A 10,000-nucleotide genomic window follows, 5' to 3' on the forward strand; every position below is an offset into this window, starting at 1 on the left:
TTGAACACTGTCACAACAACTGCAAAATAATGAGAACACAAATAGCAATCAATATGTTATGGCTATAAACCCCACAAACTCTTCACAGAATGGGCCACAGAGTTCCAGGTGTGGTGATCTGTCCTCCGTGGTTTACAATGGCTGGGCGAGCAAATCATAATGTTGATATAAATGACCTTCACTCTGCTTTGCATGTACAATCTGAGGATAAATAAGGATTTTGATAACATTTCAACAACAACCTGAGAGGAGGTGTTTATTTTCTGTTCAGAATGCTTTAATTAACATGTGTTGTGCTGGCGAAAACAAGGATAAAAGAGAATGTGTGTAGCAGGGACCAGATTGCAACTGCATGTTTATAATGAAATACAAAATATCAAACATTACATTTTTCATAGCTTGTTAACAACTCCTCTTTGAGGGGCTTATCAAGGTCAATATCAAAGAAATAATGCATATCTGCATAGAATATAACAACTCTACCACTTCCAAAGAGTGGAAGACAGATCAGTAACATTGCAGCTATATGCAGGAGCAACCAAGGAGGTGGACTGGGAACTACCCACATTTATGTGATTACTAACCAATTCACAATGTAAGTGGAGCAGCAGATATTTTGTTTCTTTCAAACAATGTATGCCATATTGCCTCTCTGAATGCAAAGGTCTTTGGTCGCAGAACTCTGGTGGGAGCCATTCTCCCAGGATGCCTCGAATGCTGATAATATTGCACTGAATAAACATCTCGACCAACATTCTCATTCTAAAATAGCAAGATTTGGAATTTTGCAGTCAGAACTACACTATAAGGCCCACTAAATTGATCAATCATAGCACAGAATTAATTTAACACAGTCATACATGAATGCAAAGGCATGTACTGAAGTTCAAAAGTACAGTGTGTATAGAACTGGTGTGAAAATCCCTCTGCATATTTGCAGCACCGGCTGTATAGTTTGAAAAGTACATTCAGATGCTTCAAGCCAGCCAAGTGTGATAAGCATGGCTCCAAGTACACTGCCATACATTATAAATGATGCTGTATGTAAAATGTACGAAGTACAAAAGCACTACAATGACAAAACTTACCCAATCCAATATGGCAAGAGACACTCTCATCTCATATGTGTCATCACCAAAATGAATCCTCTTGGGGGCATATATGAGCACAACAACATGAAAGGACTCTATGTAAAAGGTGTCTCGGCACTGAAAAGAATTGTGAGGAAAACAGATACAATTTATAGTCAAAGAAAGCTTGGTATGCATCACAAGTTCTCCCTACCAAACAAAGTGTTGCATACCTTTTCCTAAGTGAGTTTGAGGGCCATAGTGAGGGTTACCGGTACAGTATGCAAGGTAGCATGTCAGTAATATCTCTTGGAAACAAAAGAAAGTGTGAAAGCACACACTGAAATTTAGCAGTGGGTGCTTTGCAATACAGAGTGGCCGAGGACCTATCATAGCGTGCATACTACCTAACAAACTAAATCAAAGATAAGTACTTCACAAGAGTATCTTGTGTTGGGGTACATAGAATTTCTCTGAATGGATTTTCTGCATGGAACGTATAGTCAGGTTGGAAATTTGCACACATACCAGGAGGTAATCTGATGGATTCTTATAGATTGTGGTCTTCATTATTGCAGTCCTGTATGCATCCACAGCTTTCGGATCAGACACTTCCTTTTTGCTACAGATGTAACCGGCATGCTTGCACCTGGAGTCTTGGTGACACAAGTCATGTTTTCCCTGTGAAAATTTAATAATATTAGACTTCAGGAAAACAGTAGGAAATCAAAAAGTAATTGTGTCTTTGGGCAAGTAACACTATAAATAATATTTTGGACTGTCATATTATTATCACCTGGCGATATATCCTTCAAATTAAATGAGGGCTATGTCATTTCTTCTACATTCAAACAGTGATTCACTTCATTCACAGCAGTGCAACAATGCCCAATAATGTAAATAGGAAATGAATGTGAAGACTAAATTCTTGTTAGATAAGGAACTAACTACATGTACCTGATAATGGTCCAGAATATTTAACAGATACTGCTGAAATCCAGCTGCTGTGCCATCATTGTTCCTCATGGCCCAGTAAAAGTGAGTTTTGGTGGCTTTTGCTGCAACGACACAAAAATAAAGTTGTTTGAAGGGACAGCCTAAAAGACCTATCTTGAACTAAAAACATCTCTTTACCTTTGTCAGACAGTTGTGTGAACCATTTGATACCTTCATCACGACGCGTACCACTGCACACCTTTTTCATGTCTCTTGCCACTCCCTTTGTACCTACGGGGTAAGGTCAAGGTACAAGTAATCATTACTGTGGCCTATGAGAGAAAACAGCACATGTTCCTCCCTCTCATTAGCATTTACCATGCCAAGTATCAAAAGAGTTTTTGATCCCTTTTCCCTGGAACCATGCCTTCAATGCCATGACACAGTCATGAGCAATTTCTTTAACATTATGACCTATTTGTGAAGGAAACAACAGAGTAGCATTTGTTAATTCCCAGCAACCCTCCCGTACCATACAAATAAATTATGGTAAACCAAAGACATTGTAAAACAGGTCAAACAACCCTGGTTCTCAATTAGGTTTGTGATCATCTCCTTGGTCATGGGTACTTCTCTGCTGGGAGCACTTCTTTCATTCTCACGACTCCAGTTACAAACAGCAATGATCTTTTTGTTACTGAAAATAAAATAAAGTGTGGACACAATAAGAGAACTGAGTAAATGGTACTGTAACATTGGTAGCAGTACCTCAGATATGTGAATGCAATATTCTAACCTCATAGAAATGGCCGAGACTGTTGAATGCATTGCAGCTCTACTGGAGTCATGTCTTGCATCAGTGATGACACACTGATGAGAATATAGTCCCACATAAAAAAAGTGAAAAAGCCACATTTAACCTTACTAAACATAACAATACATGTACTTTGGATTGTAACAAATTTCTCATACTTTGACATTACTGCTATATGTAAGGTCTGTTGTCACCTGAATGACTAAAAATGATTCTGATTTGCCAAACTACTTACATCACCATTCAGGATATAATTTACAGTGCCTTGAACTTCCCTTCTTGCATCTCCCATTGAATTCACAGACAGCTCCCTCACTATTGCCATGTAGCCAAAACCATTCTCTTTGTATACTACATGGACATTACAAACAATACACAGGCAGTAAACAAGGTTAGCATGTAATTCTGTGGCCCAAATCCAATGTGCCTGCATGGGCCCGGTTTTTCAAAAGCCGCTCAACGCTAATCCCAGCTTAGAAATTAACCAACGAGTTATATCTCTACTCCCATCTGCTGTTCAACGCAGATGTTTGGCAAAACTCTACAATAGAAGAAGTCAATCTTGAAAAACAAAACTAAGGAAAAGAAACTTTCAGCAAAGAGTTCAAAACATAAAAAAAAGTTTATGCTAATCCTGGATTAAGTCAATCGGCTTTCGAACAACCAGGCCCTGGACAGTAACCTATTGTGGACACATTAATTTCAATCTACAAAACTGTTAATGATGGGGACCCAAAGGAAAAGAAATTCCTTAATGTGAAGGCTTTTTTGCTTATCATTATCATAATCATAACTACGCTTTTTCAAGAGGTAAATGAAGCAATATAGTGAAGGGTCTATCCCCATGCACCTTGCACAATGGTGATTGCTTAGTCCTATTTTTCAGTGCAAGCAAAGTGGTACAGACATTTTAATAATGACTAAATCAGACTATTTATACAAGGTTATAAAGCAAGCAACCCACTTGTGTCTATTGTCTTGTCCATGACTGAACCAATGTTTGCTGCTTCGGCAAAATTGTGGTACTGACTCTCTGTTAAACCAGTGCAGGTGAATGCATGAACCATTCTACAAAAAAAAAATGGTCAAGATGTCAGTAAAAAGGGTCAAATATTGCACGGACAGCACATTGTTAGTCAGCTTTCTGCATGAATTTTAAAAACACTGGAATTTGGAAACTGAGACTGCATTGGGTAACCTGGACCAGACAATCACTGGAAGGTTTGTAGTGTTAAACAATAATATAGCAAATTATCCTTATTTTGGCATCATGTGTTTAATAATAAAATTGCACAGAAAGAAATAACTTACCTAACATTTGCAAAGTACTTAGCAGGATGTCCAAGCACTCCTGAACTAAGCCACACAACCAAATCACTGCAGACACAAGGCACTTCCAACCGACAGACATGACCCTGCTTTGAAAATTTCACTCCAGACCATCTATAGTCTGCACCACAAAATTCGCAGTTTTGATTCTCCGAGAAGTACTTGGCCAAAGACCTCAAGGATTCGCCAGTGCAAACGAAACATGGGTCATCCACTTTAGCATTAACATAAATCTGTCTTTTTTGTGGCCGTCGTCGTTGTTGTTGTTCTTCTGCCGGACTCTCAGTCATAGGTGGCGAAGAACCTGGCCATGATTGAGTAGCAGCTGAGTGTTTCACTAGCTCAAAGTAAGATAATAAAGCTTCTAGGAGATCGGCGTTTTGGGTAGACGAGGTTTTCCGATCAATTCCAAGAAGCGATTTCGCATGATTTAGTCGACTGCGAAGATCTTCCAATCGTTTCTCGTCTCCCGCTTTTACTTCGACAGTCAGACTGAAATGGGGATTTCGCTTCCCGGGATCTCTCTTGGCGTTTGTTTGTTTGTTTCTCTCGATTTTGCTTTTCTTCGATGGTGGACAAGACCCCAACATGGCAATTCGCTAAGACAATCACTAAGGCACTCTAGAAAAGAACTTGCAAACGAAAGCAGAAGTACAAACGCTTTACACGGAATTATGGCCGCCAATCTCTTTCCAAAGCTTTGGAATTACGCATACACTGTGTGTGAAACTGCTTGACAAGATTCTAACATCTGCAGGCACGTACCAGATTCGCAAACCCTTCCAGTGACCGGTGGGGAAACGTTTGGTCAAGAAGGCCGCAACGAAAATGGCGCGAGATTCAAATGCTTCTGCTGCGAGCCGTGTTTTGCGTGCGATACAGACTTCTTGTAAATGCAACAAAGACTTGCACTTCAAGATTCGGATCAAGAACATTTATTAAGTCTTTGTATAACATGTTTGGGGTGTTTAAGGCCAGAATCATTCGTTGACGGACCAAACGGTAGTTCATCGCATCATCCGCCATATTGAATTTTGCTCTTCGTTCAAATTGGGGGGAGGAGCTTATGCCCTTTTATAGCGCGGCTTCGTGTTTAACTATGGTGCTCCGCGCGCACGCACCTTTGGCGCGTGCGGAGCTCCGCTAACACTCCATAAACTTGCAAATGTTCTAAGAGAGGTTGAAACGTCATTTGTTAGCGCCATTTTTCCCTAAAATACTTGTACAGTAATTGTAATAGATTTATTTCCATAAAATTTATTGTGTTAAAATATAGCGCCAGCTCCCAAGCCGCAGAAGCAGTCACCCCTGTCTACTCCACTAAAGTTGACGCTGACGCAGTTAACCGAAGTTGAGAGATCATTTCAAGCCGTGGTTATGTAAACAGGTAATTTTCATATATGCTAACTTTCAACTTGACATACTTCAGAGATTTCTCTGAAATTGACTTCATGTCATTTAGATTTGTACAACTTGCTGCATATCTACATATCTTTCGCAACAGTTCCAATAACTTTTTTAACTGAACTTGAAAATGATCTTGGAGAGAGAGAGAGAGTAACGTCGTGTTTAAGGTATAATTTTATACTGAAACATTTCAAATTTTCATTGGAATGCAGTGCCAGCTCCCACGTCGTAGAAGCAGTCACCCTTGACAACTCTAAAGATGATTGTGACACAGTTGACCAAAGTTATGAGAGCATTTCAAGCGATTGTGATGGAGTCAGGTAATTTTCACACATGGCTAACGTGCAACTTGATAATAATAATAATAATAATAATAATAATAATATTAATAATAATAATAATAATAATAATAATAATAATACAACATATAGATTTTTTACACTGTTTGAATGATTTCGGTTTCGAAATGCATTAATTTTCACGTGATATATTGTAGGGTTGAGTCTGAAGAAAACGATGCTAAAACGTCGTTGAGCGGTTCCGGCTCCCAGGATCAGATTGAAGCTGCTTTCTGTTATCTCGGAGATGAAGATATCCCAGTGTATGCCACAGAAATAAAGGAATTGTCCAACATCGACATAGCACGGCTATTGCTGGATCCCCCTGAGGATAAGGTGGCAATTAAACCACCCGTCAAGTGTCAAGAAAATAAAGTTTTCGTCATCGATAAGAAGGCGCCTTGTTTTCGTAACCCAGATGACTGGAAAGCAGATGGTCTCGGAGTTTTTAAAAATGATGGAAGTCATGTCATTGCTTATTACGAGGACAAAGATCCGGAAATCCGCTTCATTTCCAAAACAAAACCCGAAGACTGTAAACGCTCAACAGTTCTTCTCAAGAGGACGTACTGGACGCACGCTCAACATCCCGATTTCCGCAGAAGAGCTTATGAAATGTTCCGATATAATGGGCACGTCTTCACGCCTGAACAATTCGTACTTTTACAGTACAGTTTCTGTGGAAAACCCCATGCAATCACTACCAAACCGCACGGCAATTCTAAGTCGGAGAAGGCGTTTACTCGCACGAAACCTGGAGTTTTGGAGAGCATTAAAGGAAAGGTGAAGGGTTCTGCTCCTCCGTCACAAGTGTATGACGAAGTGTTCGAAGAGGCCGGGGGCCTGCTCAACGTTTGCAGCCTCTCAGATGTTCCCAGAAACAGAAAGCAAGTGGAGAACGCAAAATATAAAGGAAAAGAAGCCAGAAGTCAAGACGAGTTATATGACCTCACCCTTAAGTCAAAAGAGGAAGAGGAAGCGGGAAAAGTTTACATTCGACGCCTACAAGTTGCTCCTAGTCCGGCATGCGTTTTAGCGTCTGATAGGCAAGTTCAAGATGTCAAGCGGTTTTGTGCCAATACTACCAACACATTTTCAGTGCTCTCCATCGACACAACTTTCAACATTGGTGAATTCTACGTGACACCTACCACCTACAAGCATCTGTTGCTGGAGGACAGGAGAACTGGGAAGCCCCCTCTTTTACTCGGGCCAACACTGATACACACTAGGAAGAACAGCGACACATTCAGCTACTTTGGAGCCACACTCACAGGACTTGACAACGGCACGAAAAACATACGATTTGTAGGGTCAGACCGTGAAGAAGCAGTTGAGAAGGGAATGAGTCCTTATCTTCCCATAGCAACATGGCTTGCATGTAAAAGGCACGTAGAAGAAGACTGTAAAAGGAAGCTTCGCTCATTAGGAATTTCAGCAGAGCACTGCACAGCGTTTCTTCAAGACATATTTGGGTTTGGAAAGCGTTTGGAATTCAAGAGAAAGGAAATCAAGGGGCACAGTGCTCTCCCATTCAAGCGAAGCAGAATTTCACAAGTACTTTATGGCAAACGTTGCAGAAGACATGAAGAAGAAGATGATTTCACCCGTCAGGAAACGTGCTGGCTTTGGGGAGTCGTTTTTCTACAACAATGGGGCAGAGTCCAAGCATCAGCGGATAAAGGCAAGGAAGAGACAGATGTATGGAGATCGAAAACTTGCTTGGACAGAAGTAGTTGACTTGCTGGAATCTATTTCCGAAGAAGAGGAAAGGAATTGCGAAAGAGCTATAGTGGATGAAGGTCCTTACAAGATAGGCCAGCCCTACAGTTCAAAGCTTCAAGTCACATTCTCGGTCTACATCAGCAAGTCTCACACCCAAAAGGAGAAGATCAATAAGAGGGTGCACGAACTTACGCTGGAAGCAGCGTTACTACAGGAAAGCGTGCCAGTTCATCAAGCAAAGAAGAATTTGACTGAATGTGTGTACAAGAACGTGCCAAAGTCAGTCGGTGGGAAACCAGGAGACGCGGAACGAAAGAGAAAACGTCTTCCACAAACCCAACGTTCAACTAGTGAGTACAGAGAGAGAATTGCAACACCACCGAAACCAACTCTAGACACAACCACGTTTAAAGTCAAATGGCTCAAGAACTCAAGGGTCTACAGATGTTACGGGTGTCGACAAAACATCCGTCCCAAACCCCAGAAAGGCGAAGCGGAAGTAGTTCCTCCACCACCTTGGGACTTTGTTCTTGCTAGACTAGAACTCAGGCCAATCCCTAACCGTGATGGGGAGTTGAGGATGTCAATCAAACCAGAGCCAGTGCATTATCACCCAAAGTTGTCATGCATTCGCAACGCCCACGGCAAAAAGTACTATCCGTCGGTAGAGGTAACGGAAGCTGACAAGGAGGCGATGGATGATGTCCATCTTGAGCATTTACGTAACGAGTTCGGTATATGAAGATCTTTACGGTAGCCTGTTCATTACGTACATCGTGGCCACGGGGCCATAATTACTTTTAATGCCCAAAGTCAGCTGAGTTTGATTTGAAGTGCTTAAAAGAAAAATTATTAGTAATGCATTTTACGGTAAGCAGCTTTTGCATAGCTTTGCTGTGAAAGTCATCTATTGTTACGGTTTGGCGACGAAAGGTCAACCATTGTGAACGTGGTTCATATTGAAAGTTCCCGAACGCGAAGTGCTCGTGTAAATGGTTCATGGCTCATTCGTGAGTAATGCCTCGCTCTTGTGTTAGTTTTCATAGCAGTCGGGGAATTGCACGGGCACTCGAGCGAGCTCGGGAAAAACTTGCGCGTACGCAGTGTGAGTTCACGTCTTACATAAGTCGCAAACAAGCCGCGATACCATTTTCACGAGTGTCTTCGCGTCCTCCATAGGAGCCGAGCTCAAAACCCTCGTCTTACACAAGCCGCGACTTACGTTATCCGCGGCTCGTGTAAGACGTGAAATTGTTAAAATATACCATTTATACGGCAAGTTCGCATCTTAAATACCCCGCGGCTTGTGTAAGCCGTTGATTAATTATACAAATAGCCCTATAAGTTCCATTTTTTATAAAGTAAGCAGCTGTAACAACAGCTTGGACAGTTTACTATCGGCCAGTGCAATAAGGCAATCACATTCAAAGTTGTAGTTACGTGCATGCGTGCGTGTTTCTGGCGCTTAATTGCCTGTAGGAGGCGCGGTGGCCTTAGATGTTTACATCTCCTTTGTCGGTATTTTAATAGTAATTTTTCCTTTCCTTCATAACTTGGCTATTCCTCTTTTCTCAGAAATTGTAATTTTATGATAAATTGGAAATAAGACTACGTGTCGTCCAATTCGGTCTGTAATAATACTCGTGAAGAACAAATCAGACTCGCGCTGTGCGGTAGTCTAAATTGGACTCCACTCAGTCCTATTACCAATAATTATTAATGACCGTGGTAGAAAAACAATCTTCCAAAAGACAAGACATTTTCGCATAGTTTTCACTGCAAGTCATTTCTTGTTAAGGTTTGACGTCGAAACGTCAACAGTTGTGAACATGGTTTATATTGACAGTTCCGGATAATGTTAGTTATTGTTGAGATTATTTCCAGTTAATTTTAGGGCCAGGCGACGAATTGTTGATATTAATAGTTCCCGTTAATGTTAGTTACTTGTGATATAAATTCTAGTTGATTTATATTTTCGAATAATTGCTGCAGTTTCGCGCAAATTATGCAGTCAGAATTCAGGTGAAAAGTATACAGATGTACACAAGTTTTTAAAATAGCCAATTAAGCATGCTATTGTGGTTGATTGTTAGGGCAATAAGCGAGAAATAACTTCAGTCGTTTCGAGTTACATTAACTCTAACGTGGTGTTACTGGTATTCATGCGAAAAAAATTGGGTGATTTTCGATTTTGGATAATTCCGTCTTTTAGGATTTGGGGTGATTTTCCGTCATTCCGTCTTTTAGGATTTGGGGTTATTTTCCGCCGTTCCGTCTTATAGGATTTCGGGTGATTTTCCGTCATTCCGTCTTTTAGGATTTGGGGTCATTTTCCGCCGTTCCGCCATTCCGCCGTTCCGTCATTCCGGCTTTTAGGGTCG

General features: G+C 41.0%; 1 protein-coding gene and 1 pseudogene across 1 annotated transcript in view; one reads left to right on the top strand and one right to left on the bottom strand.

Moving 5' to 3' along the window:
• Window positions 1-5,018, bottom strand: part of LOC138013119 (uncharacterized) — a 5,337-nt gene extending 319 nt beyond the window's left edge. The window contains exons 1-12 of the mRNA XM_068860100.1: window positions 4,132-5,018; window positions 3,785-3,888; window positions 3,056-3,171; window positions 2,803-2,876; window positions 2,591-2,703; window positions 2,385-2,480; window positions 2,205-2,297; window positions 2,028-2,128; window positions 1,599-1,751; window positions 1,089-1,208; window positions 585-762; window positions 1-201 (exon numbers count right to left, since the gene is read on the bottom strand). The exon at window positions 1-201 is cut by the window's left edge and continues 319 nt beyond it. Of these exons, the coding sequence (XP_068716201.1) occupies window positions 589-762; window positions 1,089-1,208; window positions 1,599-1,751; window positions 2,028-2,128; window positions 2,205-2,297; window positions 2,385-2,480; window positions 2,591-2,703; window positions 2,803-2,876; window positions 3,056-3,171; window positions 3,785-3,888; window positions 4,132-4,739 (1,752 nt within the window). The 5' untranslated portion in view covers window positions 4,740-5,018 and the 3' untranslated portion in view covers window positions 1-201; window positions 585-588. The remainder of the gene's footprint in view (window positions 202-584; window positions 763-1,088; window positions 1,209-1,598; window positions 1,752-2,027; window positions 2,129-2,204; window positions 2,298-2,384; window positions 2,481-2,590; window positions 2,704-2,802; window positions 2,877-3,055; window positions 3,172-3,784; window positions 3,889-4,131) is intronic.
• LOC137968664 (uncharacterized) lies at window positions 4,978-8,361 on the top strand (annotated as a pseudogene).
• The last annotated feature ends 1,639 nt before the right edge of the window (window positions 8,362-10,000 follow it).

This window comes from Montipora foliosa, chromosome 8 (genome assembly GCF_036669935.1).
Source record: "Montipora foliosa isolate CH-2021 chromosome 8, ASM3666993v2, whole genome shotgun sequence".
Classification (NCBI taxonomy): domain Eukaryota; kingdom Metazoa; phylum Cnidaria; class Anthozoa; order Scleractinia; family Acroporidae; genus Montipora; species Montipora foliosa.